At 44.1% G+C, this 27,007-nt stretch overlaps 1 protein-coding gene across 2 annotated transcripts; it reads right to left on the reverse strand.

Annotated features, from left to right (window-relative positions):
* On the reverse strand, positions 1–27,007 carry LOC115102727 (endophilin-A2-like). 2 transcript variants are annotated; one of them, XM_029622967.2, is made up of 9 exons: positions 26,794–27,007; positions 14,283–14,351; positions 13,959–14,175; positions 13,632–13,765; positions 13,366–13,524; positions 3,555–3,658; positions 3,286–3,416; positions 3,123–3,182; positions 1–2,681 (listed from the first exon to the last, which is right to left on the reverse strand). In XM_029622967.2, exons 1-9 carry the CDS (start codon positions 26,836–26,838, stop codon positions 2,497–2,499), a joined length of 1,104 nt encoding a protein of 367 aa, XP_029478827.1. In that variant the 5' UTR covers positions 26,839–27,007; the 3' UTR covers positions 1–2,496. The 2 variants fall into 2 exon arrangements, with proteins under 2 accessions (XP_029478827.1, XP_029478828.1); XM_029622968.2 differs by lacking the exon at positions 3,123–3,182 and having other exon boundaries at positions 26,794–27,006.

Genomic DNA, 27,007 nt, shown 5'->3' on the forward strand with positions numbered 1-27,007 from the left:
TTCACTTTCCTTTACATTTATTTAACAAGTGAAAGGACAGCATCCTTTCCCCTTTACATCATAACAAAAATATACAATACACAGGAGATTATGACAATACAAAGATAATATAGAGAGAATCCATACAAAAAGATCACCCTGAATTGGTTCAAGCCTCAATCCCTAGAGTGTCACAGTTACAACAAAAAAAAGAGCCTCATAATGAGGCATTAAATCGCTAAACCAAGGCATTACCTATAGACACATGCAGGCTACTAGCAATTTACACAGGACACCTTCCAATATGATTCTATATATTAAAATAAAGATAATACTTATTTGAATAATATCTAAATAATATGGTACTCCAGTAGGGGGGTTGGTAGATCTTACCCCAGCTCCGTAGCGTAGCGTAGTGTGAAAAACATACACATATAATTCACCAGTGGCATTAGAATAGTTGACAACGACACACGTCCACAAAAACGGACAAAAGGTGGTCTGAACCCTTTGTTACATTATTAAATCGACACATGTATAACGAGGTACTTGGCACAACATGATCCTCTCTTCCCCCTGCCTAGTTATTTTCAGTTAGGCTAAAGGACCATGGCCCCTGCACCTAAACAGTACTCACTGACAGAGGCCCTAAACCCCAAACCATGTCAACTCAACAAATATAATAGACAACAAGAGAAACATGTAAACATTAAGATAACAGGAACATACCAAAATGTTCTAGGGAAGGAGTGGAGAGAGAGAGGGAGAGTTCTGTAGTGATGGGAGAGAGGCAGGGCTCGAGGGGGAGGATTAGGAGATGAGTGGGGTGGGGGGGTTAGGGATGACAATAGGAAGGGACCAGGGGCAGGTGTGAGAGAGGGGTAGGAGGGGAGGCAAGGGGGCATAGGAATGGGGGCAGGGGATGGGGGCAGAGAGCCAGAGAGTGGGGGTAGGGGATAAACTGTGCCATTTCTATATAAAAGATTATGCTCCAGTTCCACGGATGCCATGAATGAGTGAAACAACGAGATAACAAGGAGAACCAGTTATTGTCTGTGTGTAGAGTTCATATCTTTACAGTTCTGAGGCTCTGGGTTAAAAGGTGGAACTGAAACTAGAACCGTTTGTAACACCCAGAAAAACACCAGTGTTTGGTCATATCCAGTACTCTGTCCACTCTTTCTCTCCCACACACACACACTGGGGGTGACACATAAATACTCTAGAAAACCTGATAACATTCTCCAAGACACTGCCAGCCGTGTCAACAAGCGATGCATACTGACAGACATACACCTTACTGACTGTACATAGACTAACTGTAGCAAGTCAATTATAGGCCACTGTGGTATCAATCTCCACGCAATTTAATATATATATTTTTTTAAACTTTGGTTTCAGCCCTCAGGCACAGAGACTAGGGTTATTGTCACAGGGTGCAGATTACTACAAATTGGTTTTAGAACACAAAAACACATTCAGAACTAAGGACTTTGGGTGAGAAATGCAAAATGTCCCCTTTTTGATAATTAGACCATGTAAAAGTTAGTGTAAGGCAGAGATACAGAGGAGAGGAAGGCAGAGAGGTATTGCAGACAGAGTCTATGAAAGGCAGCCTAGAGACAGTAACAGTACTAAACAGAGATAGTGTTCAGAGACGTAGTACAACTCTGACCAGCAGAGCTGTGTGTATTCACTAGCCTAGGTGCCCAACCCCATATTGTTGCCTTACCAAGACAATGGCCACGTTGGCTTCAGTAGAAACAGGCTGGAAATCAGGCTAGTTATTCCACATACAAGCTGAACAATCACATTTTACAAGTATGGGATAGATTATGAGTTTGAAAAAAGGACCATGAAATAAACCATTAGGGGGGGAAACACGCAAAAGGATCAGTATCTATTGCAACTCCATCCTACTGCTGACGGTAATAACTCAGACCAGCAGAGGGCAGCATATAAGTGCTAAAACGGAGCTCTAACGCTCATCTTGTGTTTGTATATAAAAGAAAAGGGTGTGTGTGCATGAAAATTAAACATATTTAAACAATTCTGCCTAGAAATGAGGACAACGTAAAGTAAATGAGTGATTAAAGGCAACAATGTCAAGGCAATTTTGCTGCCATTTCCCCCCCTAGGTCTGCTTACAGCATAGCCTGGTAGTGTTCATAGGTACAGGTCACGCATAATAACACAAACATCTCCTCTAGGAACCCCTTCTTCATATCTCCCGGTAAGGGAGGTGAAGGGTAGAAAGTGCACAGGTGCATAGAGAATGAAAACAAAGATACACCCAACCCCAATGTTGTACTAACTTTTGCCTCCATCAGCATCCTTATCCTGTCTCCCTCACTTTTCCTGTGCATCCATATTTGGGTGAATCTCAATCTAAAGTGACCTCTCTCCTCAGCTACTTTCCTCATGCCGAGATCTCCTTGTATTTAGACCAGTGACCCACTTCAGACAATTGAGATGCCCTCTCGTCTCCCTCTCCCTCCCTCTTCTCCTCTCTGAGCGTTACAGGGGCACTACCACTTCTACGTAGTTGTTGGGGAAGAATCCTGATTGGCCGTGGAGTGTGCCCTCGAACCAGTTCTCGTCGATGCGGTTGGTCAGCGTGATGATGTCGCCCTCGTGGAAGCCCAGCTCACCCTCGTTCTCTGGCTCAAAGTCATATAATGCCTTAGCGCACGGCTCAGAGCCTGGGGACAGGGAAGGAGAGGAATGTGTTGGAAAGAGAAAAAGGAAACTTAAAAATGTTGCATTCTTCTGAAACACGGTTCGCATTTTCAAACCAGGACCACTTCCAGAGTTTAAATGAGGGAGATGCAGGAGAGGAACACTTCCGGAACCAGAACACTTCAGAAACCTCCAAACCTCTGGGTTCAGAGGGCTGAAGGGAACAGTTACCAGCTACCAGATCCAGTGCAAAGGGTTAGTTTAGTGGTTGTAGAGGCTGGGGCACGTGGGAGTGTGTGTTAGTGACCAACCATATACTCTTTGTGGTGACATGCAGGGGATGGGAGGGTTAAAGCATCCACAACACACACCATTCCATGTTATTTAAAAAAAAAAACTCCCGAAGGGAGTCAATAAAATACCATTTAAGTGTCACTCTTTCACAGACTCACACACACACTCACAGTGTTGATTGTTCTTCATGGACGGTGTTCTGTGGAAGGATGGAACTTCTACAAGGGGGGCTATACATACAGAGAAAGATCAGTTCTGGGCTGGTGAGACAATAGATACACACAGACAGGGACAAAAGCACGCACACCACATGCAGCTAAGGGCCAATCTTACCTGATGAGTAGGAAGGGGAGTTGGCAGTGGGGGAGTATCCTCCGTTTGAGTGCTCCGGCTCTCCGTAGTCAAAGGAGGGTTGGGGTTTAGGAGTGTACTCACGCCTGGGGCGAGACTGGGCCTCGTTCACCCTGATGCACACACAGGAGAGGGGATGACTCCGGTCACACACACGCAAACAGGGAAATACACACACACACACACGGTGACAATCAACACAAACATCTTGAACTGAATTGTAGATGTCCACACACACAGAGCTTAAATACCGGTCTCGGAGTTTGTCAGTCAGCTCCTCCAGAACCTGCACGGCCTGTTTGTGATACTGCAGCTGGGACTCCACCAGAGAAGCCATCTGACTCACCTGCTCCACCTACACACAAGCACAGAAATCAGTCAGAAGTATTATTTCTACAGGGGGATGGGACAAGAAATGCCATTACCATGGAACACTTAGGCACGTTTGCTTCATTGTTCTTCATTCTCTCCCCTCACAAGGCCTATTTTCTGACTCTCTAACACGTGTTGTACTCACTCCATACCTTGATGGAACAAAAGGTAAATACCTAACATGGGCCTCGTTTATAACAGTTGCGTAAATTTCACACAATTTCTGCGTGCACAATTTCTGAAATGAATACGTATGTCTAAAAATAAATTAGACCCGTCTTAAAACCGTGCGCACGTGAACAAGCATTATAACTCTGCCTGGAAAACGCCCTCCATTCACCTTTTATTGTGAAAACACCCTTTATTTGCTGCATGATCTGGAACTATTGGAATTAGGCCACGTCAGTTTCTAAAAGAAAGAGCAATGGCAAATTTGATCAAAATGTCATTGAAGGTGTTGGCAGAATCCTTTAATCTTTTACAGTCATTTATGCAGTATTTGGCAAAGGACTGACAGATTCTTAAATAAAATCTGCCGCTAATTGTTATGGATCAGTCAGCAGAACGTTTGAATTCAATAATGTTTTAGATCGACTTTTACCCCAATCCTAAATATGCTGGACTGCCCGCAAGTTCTGAAACTACTCAAAAACATTGACATAACAGTAGGCTACTTACAGTAGTTGTCACGCCCTGGTCGAAGTATTTTGTGTTTATCTTTATTTATTTGGTCAGGCCAGGGTGTGGCATGGGTTTGTGTATGTGGTGTGTATGTATTGGGATTGTAGCTAGTGGGGTGTTCTAGTTAAGTCTATGGCTGTCTGAAGTGGTTCTCAATCAGAGGCAGGTGTTTATCGTTGTCTCTGATTGGGAACCATATTTAGGCAGCCATATTCTTTGAGTTTGTCGTGGGTGATTGTCCTTAGTGTCCTTATTCTGTGTGTATGTGCACCAGTATTAGGCTGTTTCGGTTTTCGTTACGTTTTTTTTTATTGTTTTGTAGTGTTTGTATTTAGATTCGTGTTACTTCAGTTTAATAAACATGGATCGCAATCTACACGCTGCATTTTGGTCCGACTCTCCTTCACCACAAGAGAACCGTTACAGAATCACCCACCACAACCGGACCAAGCAGCGTGTCAACAGGCAGGAGCCGCAGGAGAGGCAACAGAGGCAGCAGCAGCAGGAGCAGCAGCAACTACAGTGGGAGAGGCTGCACTACTTGGAGAAATGGACTTGGGAGGAGATTCTAGACGGGAAAGGACCCTGGGAACAGCCTGGAGATTATTGTCGCCCCAAAGCCGAGCTGGAGGCAGCAAAAGCAGAGAGGCGGCATTATGAGGAGCTAGCACGGCAGAGCGGATGGAAGCCCGAGAGTCAGCCCCAAAAATGTATTGGGGGGGGTGGCTCACAGGGAGTAAGGCTATGCCAGGTAGGAGATCGGCGCAAACTCCCTGTGCTTACCGGGGGGCTAGAGAGACCGGGCAGGCACAGTGTTATGCAGTGGTGCGCACGGTGTCCCCAGTGCGGGTGCATAGCCCGGTGCGGTATATTCCAGCTCCTCGTATCGGCCGGGCTAGAGTGGGCATCGAGCCAGGTAAGGTTGGGCAGGCTCGGTGCTCAAGAGCTCCAGTGCGCCTGCACGGTCCGGTCTATCCAGTACCACCTCCACACCCCCAGCCCTCCGGTAGCAGCTCCCCGCACCAGGCTTCCTGTGCGTGTCCTCGGTTCAGTACCACCAGTGCCAGCACCACGCATCAGGCCTACAGTACGCCTCGCCTCTCCTGCGCTGTCGGAGTCTCCCGCCTCTCCAGCGCTGTCGGAGCCTTTCTCCTCTCCCACGCTGCCAGAGCTGTCAGCCTGCGTGGAGAAGCCAGAGCTGTCAGCCTGCGTTGAGCAGCCAGAGCTGTCAGCCTGCGTGGAGCAGCCAGAGCTGTCAGCCTGCGTGGAGCAGCCAGAGCTGTCAGCCTGCGTGGAGCAGCCAGAGCTGTCAGCCTGCGTGGAGCAGCCAGAGCTGTCAGCCTGCGTGGAGCAGCCAGAGCTGTCAGCCTGCGTGGAGCAGCCAGAGCTGTCAGTCTGCGTGAAGCAGCCAGAGCTGTCAGTCTGCGTGAAGCAGCCAGAGCTGTCAGTCTGCGTGAAGCAGCCAGAGCTGTCAGTCTGCGTGAAGCAGCCAGAGCTGTCAGTCTGCGTGGAGCAGCCAGAGCTGTCAGTCTGCGTGGAGCAGCCAGAGCTGTCAGTCTGCAAGGAGCTGCCAGTCTGCAAGGAGCTGTCAGTCTGCAAGGGGCTGTCAGTCTGCACGGAGCTGCCAGTCTGCATGGAGCTGCCAGTCTGCACGGAGCTGCCAGTCTGCACGGAGCTGCCAGTCTGCACGGAGCTGCCAGTCTGCACGGAGCTGCCAGTCTGCACGGAGCTGTCAGTTTGCAAGGAGCCACCAGTCTGCACGGAGCCGCCAGAGCTGTTAGTCTGTAAGAAGCCGCCAGAGCAGTCAGCCTACATGGAGCAGCCAGATCCGCCAGTCAGCCAGACTCTTCCAGATCCGCCAGTCAGCCAGACTCTTCCAGATCCGCCAGTCAGCCAGACTCTTCCAGATCCGCCAGTCAGCCAGACTCTTCCAGATCCGCCAGTCAGCCAGACTCTTCCAGATCCGCCAGTCAGCCACACTCTTCCAGATCCGCCAGTCAGCCACACTCTTCCAGATCCGCCAGTCAGCCACACTCTTCCAGATCCGCCAGTCAGCCACACTCTTCCAGATCCGCCAGTCAGCCACACTCTTCCAGATCCGCCAGTCAGCCACACTCTTCCAGATCCAGCCACACTCTTCCAGATCAGCCACACTCTTCCAGATCCGCCAGTCAGCCACACTCTTCCAGATCCGCCAGTCAGCCACACTCTTCCAGATCCGCCAGTCAGCCACACTCTTCCAGATCCGCCAGTCAGCCACACTCTTCCAGATCCGCCAGTCAGCCACACTCTTCCAGATCCGCCAGTCAGCCACACTCTTCCAGATCCGCCAGTCAGCCAGACTCTTCCAGATCCGCCAGTCAGCCAGACTCTTCCAGATCCGCCAGTCAGCCAGACTCTTCCAGATCCGCCAGTCAGCCGGGATCTGCCAGTCAGCCAGGATCTGCCAGATCCGCCAGTCAGCCAGGATCCGCCAGTCAGCCAGGATCTGCCAGATCCGCCAGGATCCGCCAGGATCTGCTAGATCCGCCAGGATCCGCCAGTCAGCCAGGATCTGCCGAAAACACCAGCCAGCCAGGATCTGGTAGATCCATCAACCTGCCTGAGCTTCCTCTCACTCCCGAGCTTCCTCTCACTCCCGAGCTTCCTCTCACTCCCGAGCTGCCCCTCAGTCCCGAGCTGCCCCTCAGTCCCGAGCTGCCCCTCAGTCCCGAGCTGCCCCTCAGTCCCGAGCTGCCCCTCAGTCCCGAGCTGCCCCTCAGTCCCGAGCTGCCCCTCAGTCCAGTGAGGTTCTGGGTGAGGACTACTAGGCCATGGTCGGCGGCGAGGGTGGACTATCCAAGGACGCGAGGAGAGGGGACTAAGACATTGATTGAGTGGGGTCCACGTCCCGCGCCGCCACCATGGACAGTCCCACCCGGACTCTCCCTATTGTTTTGAGGTGCGTTCGGGAGTCCGCACCTTAGGGGGGGGGGGTTCTGCCACGCACTCCTTCACCACAAGAGAACCGTTACAGTAGTTGCATACATAGTGCCTTCGGAAAGTATTTAGACCCCTTTACTGTTTCCACATTTTGTTACAGCCCTATTCTAATATGGATTTTTTTTTTTATCCTCAATCTACACACAATACTCCATAATTACAGAGCGAAAACAGGTTTAGATATTTTTGCATATTTCTATATATATATATATAACAGTCTAAAGTTTGGACACACCTACTCATTCCAGAGTATCTTTATTTTGACTTTTTTCTAAATTGTAGAATAATAGTGAAGACATGAAAACGATTAAATAAGACAAGGAGTCATACAGTAACCAAAAGTGGCATTGAAACACGGTTGGTTTTTCCTTTATTTTGGCAGTTACTGAAAGATCATACCCCCCAAGGCATGCTACCCTCCACTGTTAATGGTAATTGTTTTGAATATACAACAAAGCTCAGTATTTCAATGATTTACTTCATATTGCTCATGTTTATCAAGAATCTCAATAATGTCAGACTGCACTAAATAAAATAAAAACACAGTACCAGTACTCATTCCAGGGTTTCTTTATTTGTACTATTTTCTACATTGTAGAATAATAGTGAAGACATCAAAACTATGAAATAACACATATGGAATCATGTACCGTAATTTCCGGACTATAAGCCGCTACTTTATTCCCACGCTTTGAACCTCGCGGTTTATACAATGACGCGGCTAATTTATGGATTTTTCCCACTTTCACAAGATTCATGCCGTCAGAAAACTGAGCACCGTCACATAATGTGACGTAAATCAAGCGCGCTCAAACTTCACATCATTCTGATTACGGTAGTAATTTTGTCACCCTCATCATGGCAAAGACACGGAGAAATGCATATGATGCAGCTTTCAAGTTGAAGGCGATCGATCTGGCTGTTGGAAAAGGAAATAGAGCTGCTGCACGGGAGCTTGGCCTTAATGAGTCGATGATAAGACGTTGGAAACAGCAGCGCGAGGAACTGACTCCGTGCAAAAAGACAACAAAAGCTTTCAGAGGGAAGAAAAGCAGATGGCCCAAAGTATTTGCAGCCACTCGACATCAGTGTAAATCGTGCATTTAAGGTGGCGCTCCTTGTTCAGTGGGAGGCTTGGATGACAAGTGGGGAGAAATCCTTCACTAAAACGGGCTGCATGCGAAGAGCAACTTATGGTCAAGTCTGCCAGTGGGTCCTGACAGCGTGGAGCATTGTCAAAAAATCCACTATCATCAACGGGTTTCGAAAGGCTGGACTGCTGCGTGTTGAAGGGGCAGCATGAGCTCAGCGGGGTATTTGCCTCCGGATGAAAGTGACGAGAATGACAATGAAAACGATCCAACATCGGATGAAGCAATTCTGAGGCTATTCAACTCCGACACCGAAGGAGATGACTTCAGTGGTTTCAGTGCACAGGAGGAGGAAGATAGTGACCAAGTTCATTTGTTTCAATGTACCGGTAGGCACCTGCGGCTTACAGACATGTGCGGCTTATTTATGTACAAAATACATATTTTTTTATAATTCAGTGGGTGCGGTTATATTCAGGTGCGCTTAATAGTCCAGCAATTACGGTAGTAACCAAAAAAAAGAAGTGTTAAACAAATCTAAATATATTTTAGATTCTTCAAAGTAGCCACCCTTTGCCTTGATGACAGCTTTGCACACTCTTGGCATTAGGGGTGGTAAGTAATTCAGACCCGTTTCTATGACACACTAAATTGAGCACAGGTGCATCCAGTTTCCATTGATCATCCTTCAGATGCTTTTACAACTTGATTGGAGTCCACCTGTGGAATATTCAATTGATTGGACATTATTTGTAAAGGCACACACCGGTCTATATAAAAAGGTCCCATAGTTGACAGTGCATGTCAGAGCAAAAACCAAGCCATGAGGTCGAAGGAATTGTCTGTAGTGCTCAGAGACAGGATTGTTACGAGGCACAGATCTGGGGAAGGGTACCAAAAAATGTCTGCAGCATTGAAGGTCCCCAAGAACACAGTGGCCTCCATCATTCTTAAATTGAAGAAGTTTGGAACTAGCCGCCCAGACAAACTGAGCAGTTGGGGGAGAAAGGCCTTGGTCAGGCCAAAAACTGAAGGTCACTGACAGGGCTCCAGAGTTCCTCTGTGGAGCCACTCCTCAGTAAAAAGGCACACGACAGCCCACTTGGAGTTTTCCAAAAGGCACCTAAAGGACTCTCAGAACATGAGAAACAAGATTATCTGGTCTGATGAAACCAAGATTGAACTCGTTGGCCTGAATGACAAGCGTCACCTTGAGAAAAACCAAAACCTGGCACCATCCCTACGGTGAACCATGGTTGTGGCAGCATCATGCTGTGAGGATGTTTTTCAGTGGCAGGGACTGGGAGACCAGTCAGGATCGAGGCAAAGATGTACAGCGCAAAGTACAGCGAGATCCTTGATGAAAACCTGTTCCAGAGCACTCAGGACCTCAGACTGGGGCGAACGTTCACCTTCCAATAGGAAAACGACCCTCAGCACACAGTCAAGACAACGCAGGAGTGGCTTCGGGAGTCTCTGAACATCCATCCTGGGCCCAGCCAGAGCCCAGACTTGAACCCAATCGAACATCTCTGGAGAGACCTGAAAATAGCTGTGCAGCAACGCTCCCCATCCAAACTGACAGAGCTTGAGAGGATTTGCACAGAGGAATGGGAGAAACTCCCCAAATAGGTGTGCCAAGCTTGTAGCGTCATACCCAAGAAGACTCAATGTTGTAACCGCTGCAAATGGTGCTTCAACAAAGTACCGAGTAAAGGGACTGAATGTAAATGTATTTTTATTTAATCCATTTTAGAATAAGGGTCTGAATACTTTCCGAAGGCACTGTACTTCAATGTAAAAGATCAACTGTCTGTTCACCTGTTAAATTCAACTTGATTCTGTTATAAACCGTGCTGCCAATGGGATGGCATAGGTAACAGCAAAGCTTGAAATACATAGCCTCTATTTACTAAGCTACTTGGCCCAATTAAATTAGAGATGCGCGTGGTCATGTTGTATGGCTACTTCGGGGATGCATCACGGGCAGAATGTGAGGAATTTATTCTGCAATGAAAATAAAATAAGTAGGAAACTACTTCCTATGTCTAATTATTTTAGGTAGGTTCTTTTTATACACAGATTTTCACTCTTAGGCCTACTAACTGCCAATGGCTGCATCTTGTTTTTTATTCATCCCCCATTTGCACGCAATACAAAACTTCAATCACTAGAAAATGTGTGTACACATGGTCTAAAGTTTGCGTGGAGTGAAGCACATTCTTACGCCAAGTTCAGTTTGAATAAATGCCAACTTTTGCGGGAAAACTGGCGCATGCATGTTTTGGGGTATATTTTATACATACGCAACATTTATAAATGAGGCCCCAGGCCATCAGACGGGTTAGACATGTTCTCAGTTGCTAGTACCAACATTGCTGTGACATGACTTAACTGTTCCACTCGCCAGCTATGTAGTCGTGGCAAGCGGACTGCATTCTGGTCCTGAAATACTCATCAAGGCTAATGCTAACCTTGATGCCAAATCTAGTGCTAATGCTAGCGATAGGGTATTATGGCTTGGGAGTATGAAACCTCATATGGCATGACGATCATACTAGCTCTGACCTTCTACCTAGACAACCAATGGAAAATAGGCTCCCTTTATTCCTTGTCACTGTTTATACTTGCTATTGAGAAGTTTAGGCACATACTGTATGTTTCTGTTAAGGGAGCACTTTACGACCAATTCATTTGTAAGGAGCACTATATATAGTATACAGGCAGTGGCGACCCATCATTCAGGTCAGGTGGAGCAGAGAGCCACCTGTTTAGCTAATATATATATATATATACACATACACACACACACACACACACGTGTGTGTTTTGCATGTTATTTTGGCATTACTACGTGTCACAAATCAGTTTGCAAACTATGTAAAAAAATGTATAATTGAGATAATAAAGCAGCATACAAACATGATCTATTTTTTGCTTTCTTGAGTAAGGAAGCTCCAAAATGCAGGCGTTTCAGCCTAGCTCAGTGTGGTGGTGGGGCAGCCAGTGGAAAATACAGAGCGTAGGGGTTGGTAATCTTCTTTACTTATGGGGACACTACGTCACTGCAAAATCTACAGGGAGAGCTAGAAAGTTCCAAGCCCCTTGGGTGCTGCGATAGATTTACATTAGAAGTGTCCATCTAAGAATGCTGAAGGTCATTGGCCACAAATAAAATGATGTCAAATCATGTTATGTCTACCGTAGCTTTGATTGGACTCATGTCGACATCATACTTTCAAAATATTAGCTATCAAGCCAGACAAGCAGTCATGAATCACATCGACAATCTACTGGCAAATCCTCTTCAATCCTTGTCATATGAAGTGAAATGATAGGTTTTATCTATCCGTGCTATTCGGCCATAAACATTACACAACAAGTTGGAAATTGCAAATTCAACAATGAATGGTTAGGAAGGAATCCGTGGCTAACTGCAAGCGTTGCATGGCAATGACTATTTTCCTTCCCCTGCCTGCTATTCGATGGAGAGGGTGTGTGGTGGTCCAACGTTTCAATCCTTCTGACTTCAGTGAGTTCAAGACAACTGGGAACTCCCCCCGTAGCTAAGGAAGTAATACGAAGTGTATGTTGTGTAGTAAGCCGTTAGTAGCCCATGTGCCTCACCCTAATAATTTGGTCCCTTTCCCCTTACTGTTTTGACTTGGTGGTGCACATGTAGCCTATTGCCTGTTTTAGAGAAATATTGTTGAATATTGTAAGAGCATTTATTGTCTGCTTATATGCTCCCTTTATTTATCCCACAGTTCTGACTTGGTGTACAGGGAGAATACTAAGAACAGCCCATGTTCTGAATTCTGTCGCTGAACAAACAGTTATATTGATTACGTCCGTCCTAGCTCTCTCATTGTCTTAAATCGAAATTACGGATGGCTTCTTTTCCACTCATCGTTCCCTTATGCCATAGTTTGTACATCTCAATTGTCAGTAGAAACCACATTTGTTTAAGCAAGTCAGCCATATCAGCTATGTTTTAAAAAAAGGCAGTAAATGAGGCAGAATGAACTGTTTCGCTGGTAAGGATTCACTACATGGTGCTTAAAATAAAGCTCTGCTGTTGGGACAGGTTTATGGAGGCCCTAACAGTTCGTGGGCATAGTTTGTCACCGTTATAATGCAATGTTTAGTGTTGTGGCCTTACTGGCATGCATTAAAAAAAACAGCACAGCTTCAATGCACCTGGGCATAGATTCTACAAGTGTCTTGAACTATCGGAGAGATGCGAAACCATTCTTCCACTAGAAATTCAATAATTTGGTTGTCCCATAAGTGTTCAATTGGGTTGAGATCCGGTGACTGAGATGGCCATGGCATATGGTTTATATCGTTTTCATGCTCATCAAACCATTACGTGACCACTCGTGCCCTGTGGATGGGGGCTTTGTCATCCTATGTGGAAGCCAAAATATAGCCAAAATAATGGCCTATCGAGCATTTTTATACATGACCCTAAGCGTGATGGGAAGTTAATTGGTTAATTAACTCTGGAACCAAACCTGTGTGGAGGCACCTGTTTTCAATATATTTTGTATCCCTAATTTACAAAAATGTTTCCATTATTTTGGCAGTTACCTGTATATAATTTAGCAGACATTTATCCAAAGCGACTTACAGTCATGCGTGCATTTTTACGCCGCTGCTTATTATCTATGCATAATCACTCTATCTACATGTACAGATTACCTTAATTACCTCGACTAACCAGTGCCCCCGCACATTGACTCTGTACCGGTACCCCCCTGTATATGTATATATATTTTACTGCTGCCCTTTAATTACTTGTTTCTTTTTATTTCTTATTCATATTTTCTTTAACTGCATTGTTGGTTAGTGGTTTGTAAGTAAGCGTTTCACTCTAAGGTCTACTACACCTGTAGTATTCGGCGCATGTGACTAATACAATTTGATGACTCACGTCAGTCTCCAGCAGGTTGTGCATGGAGCTCTCAGCAATTTCTTTGGACTCGTGGAACTTCTCCAGGGCCGATCTCAGCTCCTCGTCTGGAATCTTCCCCTGCCGCTTCTTCTTATAGTCGTAGTCCAGACGCCTGCCCTCCAGCTTCTTCAGATGATGCTGGGCAGGGAGAAGCAGAGAGCCCTCCCTTAGTTGATTTTGCAGGGTTAGAACAAAAATGTGTATCATTGGGGTAGAGTTGAGAATCACTCATTCTAGATCTGTACCTGGATATCTTTGATGTCCTTGTCGACGACGGACTGCAGTGGGTCGATAAAGTTTTGCTTGACGTCGATATCCAGAGAGTCCTTGACTTCGGCCAGCCTCTTCATGGACTCGCCCACGTCCACCAGGGCCCCACCTACAGGACAAACATTTACATGAGTGGGTACACAATCCACTCAACTGCCACAAAGGACAATGTTCTTCTATTGAGTACTGTTTTGAGTGGTCATTACTTCATACATACACACACACCTGGAATTCTGTATTTTGAGGGGCAAAGGCTAAAATAAAAAACTTATGGCGATTTATGAAACCAATTTCTTTCTTACCAAAGTTGGTGTCCTCTCCCATCTCTCGTCCAAACTTGGCCATGCTCTCCCCCAGCAGCCCCTCAGCCTGGGGGTAGCCAGGGCTCTTCACCTGGCCCCGGATCTTAGACACTGTGTTCAGCATGGTCAGCTTGGCCCTGGACGCTGGGTTGGGCTGCAGGTACTCAGAGGTTTTAGAGATTAGATCCACCACCGCTTTGCTGGTAACATCTGCCCTCTGTGGGGAGGAGAGAAAGGGTAAGACAATTATGTACAACTTCCTTTAACAAAAACGGTTGTTTGTAGTACAGGAGGGTCGTTTTGTTAAGGAGAAAGAGCCCTTACCTTCTCCAAATCTTTGAAGTCTTCATCCAGCTTGGTTCCTTCTGCACCCCCCACCTTCTCACTCACCATCTACAAAGGACAAGGGAGGAGAATAATAAGTTGACTACAAGTCTCTTTCACATCCATTCTGCACGGGAATTTTCAATCACAACAAAGCAGGCCTAATTCAGACAGAATAGTAGCATACAGAAATGAAACGTGGTATTGCCCATGTGATGGAGAAAGTTTGCTCTTCTCCAGTCTCTGCTGGTTCATTACAGGACATGTCTACTCCTAGCAGTGAAAGTCTACACTGAACATGGTCAATACAACATTTCACCTCTATATGCTACTATTTCAAAGATTTTACTGAATTACAGTTCATATAAAAAGGAAATCAGTCAATTGAAATAATTTGATTAAGCCCTAATCTATGGATTTTCACAAGCCCAGGAATACAGTTATGCATCTATTAGTCAGCAATACTTTAGAAAAAAAGGTAGAGGCGTGGATCAGAAAACCAGTCTTTATGTGGTGTGACCACCATTTGTCTCATGCAGCGTAACATCTCCTTTGCTTAGAGTTGATCAGGCTGTTGATTGTGGCCTGTGGAATGTTGTCCCACTCCTCTTCAAATCACTGTGCAAAGTTGCTGGATATTGGCAGAAACTGGAACACGCTGTCGTACACGTTGATCCAGAGCATCCCAAACATGCTCAAATGGGTGACATGTCTGGTGAGTATCCAGGTCATGGAAGAACTGGGCCATTTTCAGTTTCCAGGAATTGTGTACAGATCCTTGCGACAGGGGGCGGTGCATTATTATGCTGAAACATGAGGTAATGGTGGCAGATGAACGGCACGACAATGGGCCTCAGGATCTCATCATGGTATCTCTGTACATTCAAATTGCCATTGATAAAATGCAATTGTGTTCGTTTTCTGTAGCATATTCCTGCCCATACCATAACCCCACCATGGGGCACTCTGTTTACAACGTTGACATCAGCAAACCGCTCGCTCACACGAGCCATACACGCCGTCTGCCCGGTACAGTTGAAACCAGGATTCATCAGTGAAGAGCACACTTGTCCAGTGTGCCAGTGGCCATCGAAGGTGAGCATTGGCCCACTGAAGTCAGTTACAACTCCGAACTGCAGTCAGGTCAAGACCCTGGTGAGGACGATGAGCACACAGATGACCACTTTGTTTTTGGTATTTTTCATACTATATTTATTTCTTGCCAGTTTTTTTTTTCTTTCTTTTGAGTGGCAGCAAAAAAATACATTAAAAAACGTGGTTTAACAAAAAATACAATTTGCTGTCAGCATAATTTTATTTGAATTAATTTTGGGGTAGAATGTCCTTTTAAAAAGTCACCAGAGCAGGCCCCACAAGTCACCGACAGACAGGAACACTTTCAGACAGAGACGTTCTCACAAACACACCCATGTGCACATGCACACACAATCACCAGAAGCTTTTGGTTGATTGGCAGGTAAAAATCACTATTTTTTTAAATATTCCTCCACCATGTGACTCAGTGCAGCTGTCTCCAGGGCATTTATCTCACTACATGCACACAGCAGATGGGTTAGTCAACCAGTCTTTACATTAAGCAGTGTTCTTTCATCTAAGTCATGGAGACCCAGTGTATGCAGGCTTTCGCTCCGTTCCAAAAGTTTTACACCACTGATTAAAACGTATCAACTAGTAACTACTCATCAACCTTAATAACCTGCCCATCAGTGTGCAATACACTCTCAAAGACCGTACGCCTGCTTCAGTCCTGCTTCAGTCCTGCTTCAGCTGAATCGTGAAACAAGTTGCACCTGAAGTGCAATAACTGTTGCAGTTACCATAGTCACATAACCTGGCGTGCTCAATGCTGTCACATTACATGCTCAGTGGCCAGGTTTCAGCTACTGATAGCTGTAATCCACATGATGCTATATGACATAACATGTAGGACTGGGGGTGGGCCTGCCTGGGAGTGGGAACATATTTCTGGTGCTTTTGTTCATGTTATCAACACATCTCTCTCACATGATGAGCACCAGCCATTTTGCAGGTTCTCCCTCCGTGCATTAATGCTGCCATAGCCTATTCCATGATCTGCGGTTCAAGATGTAGCAACAAGTAGGCTGCTAATTTTAAAACCCCAGCAGCAAAATGATCAACATATGTTGCCAAGAGCCAACTCAAAATAATTCCTCATATGACAGTAGAGTCAATATTATGAAATGGAACAGACTAATGTATGGAGTTCAGTGACACAAAATGAAGCAATTATGTATTGGTTTTCAATGTCATAGGCATTGAAATTTGACATTACATAATTTCAAGTTCATGTTGACCGTGACTAACAAATGAGCTTGAACTGTGTCAGAGAGAGAAGAGGAAGCGCAAGAGTGTCTGTATATGCGTGTGTGCCAACAGACTGTTACTGACGTTGTATTGTACGTGCATAACACTTTGCATGTGAGTGAGTGTGTGATAGTGTGTGTGTGGAAGTGACTGTGTGTGTGTGTGTCTGTTTATCGGCAGGCTGTTGACCTGATCGGTTCTCCTGGTAAAAATAACGACCCAGGAATCCGGTTTGGGCACTGCGTAGCGAGATTTACGAAACACACCATGGCCCACACCCACAAGCGAACAAGTCACCCCACCAGATACAGGGTAAGTAACACACCAACAGACTAGTGTTGCACGGTGTACCAATTAGAGGTCGACCGATTATGATTTTTTAACGCCGATACTGATTATTGGAGGACCAAAAAAGCCGATACCGATTAATCAGCCGATTTATACATTTATTGGTAATAATGACAATTACAACAATACTGAATTAACACTTATTTTAACTTAATATAATACATCAATAAATCCATTTAGCCTCAAATAAATAAAACATGTTCAATTGTGTAAATAATGCAAAAACAAAGTGTTGGAGAAGTAAAAGTGCAATATGTGCAATGTAAAAAAGCTAACGTTTGAGTTCCTTGCTCAGAACATGAGAACATATGAAAGCTGGTGGTTCCTTTTAACATGAGACTTCAATATTCCAAGGTAAGAGGTTTTAGGTTGTAGTTAATATAGTATTTACAGGACTATTTTTCTCTATACCATTTGTATTTCATATACCTTTGACTATTGGATGTTCTTATAGGCACTATAGTATCGCCCCTACCTGGGCTCGAACCAAGAACACATCGACAACAGCCACACTCGAAGCAGCGTTACCCATCGCTCCACAAAAGCCACGGCCCTTGCAGAGCAAGGGTAATAATTACTCCAAGTCTCAGAGAGAGTGACGTTTGAAACGCTATTAGCTCGCACCCCGCTAACTAGCTAGCCATTTCACATCGGTTACACCAGCCATTAGGCTGATCGGCTTGAAGTCATAAACAGCGCTGTGCTTGCGAAGAGCAAAACTCACGAAAGTGCTGTTTGAATGAATGCTTAAGAGCCTGCTGCTGCCTACCATCGCTCAGTCAGACTGCTCTATCAAATATCAAATCATAGACTTAATTATAACATTATAACACACAGAAATATGAGCCTTTGGTCATTAGAATGACCTTCTTGATCCAAATCAGTCAGGTTTCAAGACTAGTCATTCAACTGAGACTGCTCTTCTCTGTATCACGGAGGCCCTCCGCACTGCTAAAGCTAACTCTCTCTCCTCTGCTCTCATCCTTCTAGACCTATCGGCTGCCTTCGATACTGTGAACCATCAGATCCTCCTCTCCACCCTCTCCGAGTTGGGCATCTCCGGCGCGGCCCACGCTTGGATTGCGTCCTACCTGACAGGTCGCTCCTACCAGGTGGCGTGGCGAGAATCTGTCTCCTCACCACGCGCTCTCACCACTGGCGTCCCCCAGGGCTCTGTTCTAGGCCCTCTCCTATTCTCGCTATACACCAAGTCACTTGGCTCTGTCATAACCTCACATGGTCTCTCCTATCATTGCTATGCAGACGACACACAATTAATCTTCTCCTTTCCCCTTCTGATGACCAGGTGGCGAATCGCATCTCTGCATGTCTGGCAGACATATCAGTGTGGATGACGGATCACCACCTCAAGCTGAACCTCGGCAAGACGGAGCTGCTCTTCCTCCCGGGGAAGGACTGCCCATTCCATGATCTCGCCATCACGGTTGACAACTCCATTGTGTCCTCCTCCCAGAGCGCTAAGAACCTTGGCGTGATCCTGGACAACACCCTGTCGTTCTCAACTAACATCAAGGCGGTGGCCCGTTCTTGTAGGTTCATGCTCTACAACATCCGCAGAGTACGACCCTGCCTCACACAGGAAGCAGCGCAGGTCCTAATCCAGGCACTTGTCATCTCCCGTCTGGATTACTGCAACTCGCTGTTGGCTGGGCTCCCTGCCTGTGCCATTAAACCCCTAAAACTCATCCAGAACGCCGCAGCCCGTCTGGTGTTCAACCTTCCCAAGTTCTCTCACGTCACCCCGCTCCTCCGCTCTCTCCACTGGCTTCCAGTTGAAGCTCGCATCCGCTACAAGACCATGGTGCTTGCCTACGGAGCTGTGAGGGGAACGGCACCTCAGTACCTCCAGGCTCTGATCAGGCCCTACACCCAAACAAGGGCACTGCGTTCATCCACCTCTGGCCTGCTCGCCTCCCTACCACTGAGGAAGTACAGTTCCCACGCAGCCCAGTCAAAACTGTTCGCTGCTGGCCCCCTGGAACAAACTCCCTCCGACCCAGGACCTCTTTCAGGAGAATACCTTTCAGAATATAGGATAGGATAAAGTAATCCTTCTCACCCCCCCCTTAAAATATTTAGATGCACTATTGTAAAGTGGCTGTTCCACTGGATGTCTTAAGGTGAACGCACCAATTTGTAAGTCGCTCTGGATAAGAGCGTCTGCTAAATGACTTAAATGTAATGTTAAATGTAATTAATATGGTCGAATCCGGAAACTATCATTTCGAAAACAAAACGTTTATAATTTCAGTGAAATAAGGAACCGTTCGGTATTTTATCTAACGGGTGGCATCCCTAAGTCTAAATATTCTGGCAAATTAGTTCGCAATGAGCCAGGCTGCCCAAACTGTTGCATATACCCTGACTCTGCGTGCAATGAACGCTAGAGAAGTGACACCATTTCACCTGGTTAATATTGCCTTAATATATGCAAATTTAAAAATATAAACTTTGGTGTATTGATTTTAAGAAAGGCATTGATGTTTATGGTTAGGTACAGTCGTGCAACGATTGTGCTTTTTTTTTTTTTACAAATGCGCTTTTGTTACTTCATCCCCAGTGTTGCATCGATTATATGCAACGCAGGAAACGCAAGATAAACTAGTAATATCAACCATGTGTAGTTAACTAGTGATTGAGTGATTGTTTTTTATAAGATAGGTTTAATGCTAGCTAGCAACTTACCTTGGCTTCTACTGCATTTGCGTAACAGGCAGGCTCCTCATGGAGTGCAATGAGAGGCAGGTGGTTAGAGCGTTGGACTAGTTAACTGTAAGGTTGCAAGATTGAATCCCAGAGCTGACAAGGTGAAAATGTGTCGTTCTGCCCCTGAACAAGGCAGTTAACCCACCGTTCCTAGGCCGTCATTGAAAATAAGAATGTGTTCTTAACTGACTTGCCTAGTTAAATAAAAGGTATATATATATATATATATATATATATATATATCATAACAATATATTTCATAACAATCGGAAATCGGTATTTTTGGACGCTGATTTTGCCGATGTTAATATATTTATTTAAAATATATATATATATATATATTTTTAAATAAATTAAAAGCGTCCAAAAATACCGATTTCCGATTGTTATGAAAACTTGAAATCGGCCATTCCGATTAATTGGTCGACCTCTAGTACCAATACTTCAGAGCTTTTTCGAATACTACAACATTAAGAACGATCCGGTATTAGAATGTTACTTTTGGTTCTTCTATCAAACGTGTCTCACGTTTGGAAATCAACTAAATATACTGAACTAATTAGAAAAGCAACACATTTTCCCAAGGTTATCATAAGACATGAATAGAACGCATCAGTGATTCGTATTCCCCGAAGTCTGTGTGTGTTAGCGGTGTGAGTATGTCTACCAGCTTGTGTAGCCATTAGGAATGCTAATGATAACCGTTTTCTGGTAGATGGAAAGGCTTTCCAAAAACCTTCTCAAGTTAAGTACAAACTAGCCTACACCTACCTGGCAGAATCAGGATCATTTGCATCAATCAAGTGGGCATTTTTTTTTGCAAACTCCATGTGAGGTAAAGCAACACAGCTAAACAAAAACAGCCCTAGGTACAGGAGCACTTGAAATAAAGGCTAACTACACTCAAATCAATATTTAGAGTTTTACCAAACCTCAAAAATGGTATCCTATGTGATTTCAGCATGGTTGTGGACTTAAAAAAACAGAAGCATTGGATGCTCTATACATTTTTAAAAAGTTAAATTTTGAAAGCAAATCTCCCCCCACAAAAAAAAGAAAAATCAGTCCATCTCCCCACTTAGTTTTTTTTCTCCTTCTGCAGTATCGTGATAGTATAGAGCCCTCAAACTCAACTCTGGACCTCAAAGCCTGTTCCACTGTGTTTTCCCCCCCAGTGCTGCCTTCTAAATCAGGGACTGATTTAGACCTGGGACACCAGGTGGGTGCAATTAATTATCAATGTTGAACATAAAATCAGCAGGCTCCAGCACTCGTAGGGTCAGAGTTGAATACCCCTGGTATAAAGTAGTGATACTAAAATTTGGGTATCGTGACTAGGGTTGGGCCGATATGTGATTCAATAGAATATAGTGATATTTTACATTGACGATATATCGTGAAGTGTAAGACTATACTCTATTTGAAATGTACTAACCAAAATTAGGCAGTTTTATCAGTTATGCTGTATCAATATGTTGAAAATTACATCTAAATTGATGAACTAAGCTGTCGTGACTCTCTCTCCTTAGTAAGGATCAAAGGCGCCAGATCAGCTCGGCACAAGGCTGACAGATAGCCAGACCCCCCCACCACCAGAGAGGAAGGGGGGAGTTGGGCAGGTTTTATGACTTAACGCAGGTCGTAAACTTTCTCTCTCTTGCCCTGCAGTATTGAACAAAGGAATGTGCTGTGTATAGAGAGAGACTCTTGCCAAAACTTCAACATCAGACACCGGGACATTATATTTCCACATCCAAACATTGGGGATGATGAGGGATGGAATAAGGAAAAGGTCTATTTTGTGATGTCATTAAAATGATCAGAAAGACTGTATAACAAGTCCTAGTTATCAGGTTTGCATCTAAATGTTGTATAAAATAAATTACGTATAAGAACACTTTTGAAACGATAGAAGCGTGATTTTAGCCTTTAAATTAGATAATGGCTTTTCCTTTAAACCTGGGCCCAGTCAGTAACCACGCTCATGTGAGCACAGACATTGTGTCAACAGGACAGAACACCCTCCAAGGCCAGAGTTTGCTGAGAATTTAAATACAGACCAGAGAATGTGAGGACTTGGTCCACACTAGAGGTCGACCGATTAATCGGAATGTCCGATTAATTAGGGCCGATTTCATGTTTTCATAACAATCGGAAATCGGTATTTTTGGGCGCCGATTTACGATTATTTAAAAAAAAAGTTTTAATACCTTTTATTTAACTAGGCAAGTCAGTTAAGAACACATTCTTATTTTCAATGACTGCCTAGGAACTGTGGGTTAACTGCCTTGTTCAGGGGCAGAATGACAGATTTTCACCTTGTCAGCTCAGGGGTTTCAATCTTGCAACCACACAGTTAACTAGTCCAACGCTCTAACCATTGCACTCCACGAGTAGCCTGCCTGTTACGTGAATGCAGTAGAAGCCAAGGTAAATTGCTAGCTAGCATTAAACTTATCTTATAAAAAACAATCAATCATAATCACTAGTTATAACTACTTATCCAGTTTAGCAGGCAATATTAACCAGGTGAAATTGTATAATTTCTCTAGCGTTCATTGCACGCAGAGTCAGGGTATATGCAACAGTTTGGGCTGCCTGGCTCTTTGCGAACTAATTTGCCAGAAATGTATGTAATTATGACATAGTTGAAGGTTGTGCAATGTAACAAGAATATTTAGACTTAGAAATGCCACCCGTTAGATAAAATACTGAACCGTTCCGTATTTCACTGAAAAACGTTTTGTTTTCGAAATTATTTGATCATATTAATGACCAAAGGCTCGTATTTCTGTGTGTTATTATGTTATAATTAAGTCTGATTTGATAGAGCAGTCTGACTGAGCGATGGTAGGCAGCAGCAGACTCGTAAGCATTCATTTAAACAGCACTTTCGTGCGTTTTGCCAGCAACTCTTCGCAAGCACAGCGCTGTTTATGACTTCAAGCCTATCAGCCTTATGGCTGGTGTAACCAATGTGAAATGGCTAGCTAGTTAGCTGGGTGTGCGCTAATACGGTTTCAAACGTCACTCGCTTTTAGATTTGGAGTAGTTATTCCCCTTGCTCTGCAAGGGCCGCGGCTTTTGTGGAGCGATGGGTAACGACGCTTCGATGTGTTCCTGGTTCGAGCCCATGTTTTACTCCATGTGTAACTGTGTCGTTGTATGTGTCGAACTGCTTTGCTTTATCTTGGCCAGGTCGCAATTGTAAATGAGAACTTGTTCTCAACTTGCCTACCTGGTTAAATAATGGTGAAATAAAAAATAAATAAATAAAAGACCAAACATTCCCAGTCTGCAGCTGGTATATAAAGTAGTCTAGGACAATTGACCAAAGACGGGAGGGAACACAGATCCCTTTCACCACCGTGTGGTACACCTCCGATGTATCCATTCTAAGAACACTCCAGAACAAAATAAGCCTACAACTAAGACCATTGTGACCTCTGGTGGACAACAAGAGACTTACATCAAATTACTTGCCATAAACAGACCGAGTGGTTTCAGAGAGACGGCAGAGAAAGACATCTAAGAGTAAGTATATGTTGCATTTCTAATCCGAATGAGCGGTTGTTAGGGTGCTAAATATTCATACTTACAGTGAGCGTAGTTTCCAAATGTATGTACGATAAGTCCACTCTGTCTCTCCCGTTCTTTCTTCCCCCACCCCCTTTCAATTGTGTAACAAGCCGTCATATCGGGTTAGTCCACTAGGGACTGTTTTCATTGCATTATGTTAGTAATCAATGACCTATACCGTGTGTGTTTATGTATGTATTATTTAGTTAGTAAATACATAATTAAGCAAATTCGTGTTACGCTGATTCATCACTTAGTTTAGGGTTCGTCCATATTTACAAAGTCAACAACATTCAGAATGAGTGATATGAGGAAATTATTGATTAATGACTGGTATGATATCGATATATTCCTGAGTTAAACTTTTCCCATGGTGCCCCAAATTCCTAATGAGTTAACTGTTACATGGTAAATTTTATTGAGTAATAATTAAACGTAGTAGGTAATTATTCGATGAATAGCATTCATCACATTAATGATAGCCACGTCACAACAAAGCCCTATTTTTTCACCATGTGAATAGGACTATAATATTGTAAATAAGCACAACAATTGCAGGCTGGAAACATTGTGGCAAAACAGTTATATTGGATATTGTGATATTTGGAGCAGAATATCATAGAAGAGGTCTCCCAAATATCACCCAACCTTAATCGTGACAACACTACAACAGACTGCACTCGTATTTCCAAAACAGGCCCCTATAACATAGCAGATGGCCTCATAATAAGGGTACGCCTGAGTCTCTGCACACTCATGGGACATTTAATGACAGAGGCTTGAGGGTGACTAGGCCCAGCCTAATTGGTGTCTATGCAAAATGACCTGTCTGAGACTAGGATATGCTGTAGAGGTGAGTGGTACAGTCAGAGGCCATTCCAGTTCACACACATACACACAAACACATTGTGTTACAGCAGTATTTATGGAGGGCCTCAAGTGTATTTACAAAAACCTAATAGGCCCATTTCAACAGTTTCTCTCTCTCAAAGCTGTCAGATGACTTCCTTAGGACTATACAAACTGTTCTGTAGTTATTTCCCTTGATGCCAAATGCAGATTCTGTTCGTATCGGCAAGGGCTAAATTCCACAAAAAGGGCATGTTGTATCTGGCAAGTAGAGACCGTGCTACTCATAGCGCGTGAGTGAAGAATTCACCTGTTATGGCTGGTAGACCCATGGAGTCAATCATGGTTACCAATCATCCCCATCCATATGAAAATTAGCACTATCACTCCAACTACAAGATCATTTGTCATGGAGATGGAGAGATGAAGGGAATGGTAGAGGGGGAAGGGAATAGTTTGTAGAGAGAACAACAGTGTGGTGGGTCTGGAATAGAGGTCGACCGATTAATCGGAATGGCCAAAAAATTAGGGCCGATTTCAAGTTTTTAATAATCGGAAATCGGTATTTTTGGACACTGATTTTGCCTTTTTTTTTTTTACACCTTTATTTAACTAGGCAAGTCAGTTAAGAACACATTCTTATTTTCAATGACGGCCTAGGAGAGGTGAGTTAACTGCCTCGTTCAGGGGCAGAACGACAGATTTTCCCCTTGTCAGCTCGGGGGATCCAATCTTGCAACCTTACAGTTAACTAGTCCAACGCAATAACGACCTGCCTCTTGTTGCACTCCACAAGGAGACTGCCTGTTACGCGAATGCAGTAAGCCAGGGTAAGTTACTACCTAGCATTAAACTTATCTTATAAAAAACAATCAATCAATCATAATCACTAGTTAACTACACATGGTTGATGATATTACTAGATATTATCTAGAGTGTCCTGCGCTGCGTATAATCTGACTGATCATACAAGCATACAAGTATCTAAGTATCTGACTGAGCAGTGGTAGGCAGAAGCAGGCGCATAAACATTAATTCAAACAGCACTTTCGGCCCCTTGAATTTTATGACTTTATGACCTTTCAACTCCCGAGATGAGGCTGGTGTAACCAAAGTTAAATGGCTGGCTAGTTAGCGCGCGCTAATAGCGTTTCAAACGTCACTCGCTCTGAGTCTGTGGTTGTTTCCCTTGCTATGCATGGGTAGCGCTGCTTCGAGGGTGGCTGTTGTCGTTGTGTTTCTGGTTCGAGCCCAGGGAGGAGCGAGGAGAGGGACGGAAGCTATACTGTTACACTAGCAATACTAAAGTGCCTATAAGAACATCCAATAGTCAAAGGTTAATGAAATACAAATGTTATAGAGGTAAATAGTCTTATAATTCCTATAATAAACTACAACCTAAAACTTCTTACCTGGGAATATTGAAGACTCATGTTAAAAGGAACCACCAGCTTTCATATATTCTCATGAGCAAGGAACTTAAACGTTAGCTTTCTTACATGGCACATATTGCACTTTTACTTTCTTCTCCAACACTTTATTTTTGCATTATTTAAACCAAATTGAACATGTTTCATTATTGATTTGAGGCTAAATTGATTTTGACGTATTATATTAAGTTAAAATAAGTGTTTATATGGTTGTAATTGTCATTATTACAAATACCTGTGTTTTTTATTTTATTATTAATAATAATAAGTATCGGCTTTTTTGGTCCTCCAATAATCTGTATCGGTATTGGCGTTGAAAAATCATAATTTGTCGACCTCTAGTCTAGAAGGAATGGAATGTCCCTCTCCATCCAGAAACACTACTTCCCTCCATCCCTCCCAACAAACGGACACATGATGGTAACTTCAGTCAGAGGTGCATTCTCTGTAGTCATGACAATTGATATAGCAATGCAGGCTGTACAGATAAGCATCTGTAGTTTTACCAATATATTTAGCTATTATAATAAAATGTCCAAGACATCATCCCGACACACACTTGTTGGTTGAGCTCAGATAAAAAGGTTTAATGTCTCGTTCACTCACACAGCTAGTTTAATTCGCCTCTAGTCTACCCTGCTTTACCCATCCCTCCAATGGAAATCTGGCCGTAAACCCAGGCCAAGATGTATGTCAGGAGAGAGTGGCTGAATATTTATGCTGAACTCAGCAGAGAATTGGGGGGGGTATTTAAATTGAGTCAAGTCAACATTCTGATACGAAACTCACTAGCTAATTTAGCTAGCTATGCAAACATATAATGACATCGCTGCAATGGCGCTGTTTTCAAACGCGTTTTTTTAAATGGCAAATTGAAACATTGTAGTGAGCTAGCCGTAGCAAATTTAAACATTGTGTCAATCGCATAACGACGCGACAAAGTAACTGCACAGTCAAGAGTTTCTAAACCGTGATGAACTGACATCTAGTTAGCTGCTAACAGTAGCTAACTAACATACCCAACTCACCGGCGCTATGCCGATTTAACTTTGCGAGGACTTTACCCGTCCACCGAAGTTATCCATTTGACTAAATTAAAAGTTGAATAATTTAGATAAACATTTGGGTCACATATTTCCTCGTAAAAAAATAACATTAATAGCTTTTGCATAAGTAAAGCTACCGCTAGCAAGCTAACGTTAGCCGAAGTAAAACAGTTGTTGTTTACTGACCTGGCTGGCTTTATAAAATTGTTTCTTGAAGCCTGCGACAGACATTTTTGCAGCAGGATATTAGTTTATTTATTTACGTGCAAGCGGCTTCAAAATAAATGCTGAAAGTTAGATTTTAGGAATAGCTCGCTGAAGTTTCTCTGCTGCTTTGACCATACACGTCTTCCAGATGGTTTTACCCTTATGCCTTGGTGAGTGGAACTTGCCTGGCAAC

The sequence above is a fragment of the Oncorhynchus nerka genome, linkage group LG20, assembly GCF_034236695.1.
Source record: "Oncorhynchus nerka isolate Pitt River linkage group LG20, Oner_Uvic_2.0, whole genome shotgun sequence".
NCBI lineage: Eukaryota > Metazoa > Chordata > Actinopteri > Salmoniformes > Salmonidae > Oncorhynchus > Oncorhynchus nerka.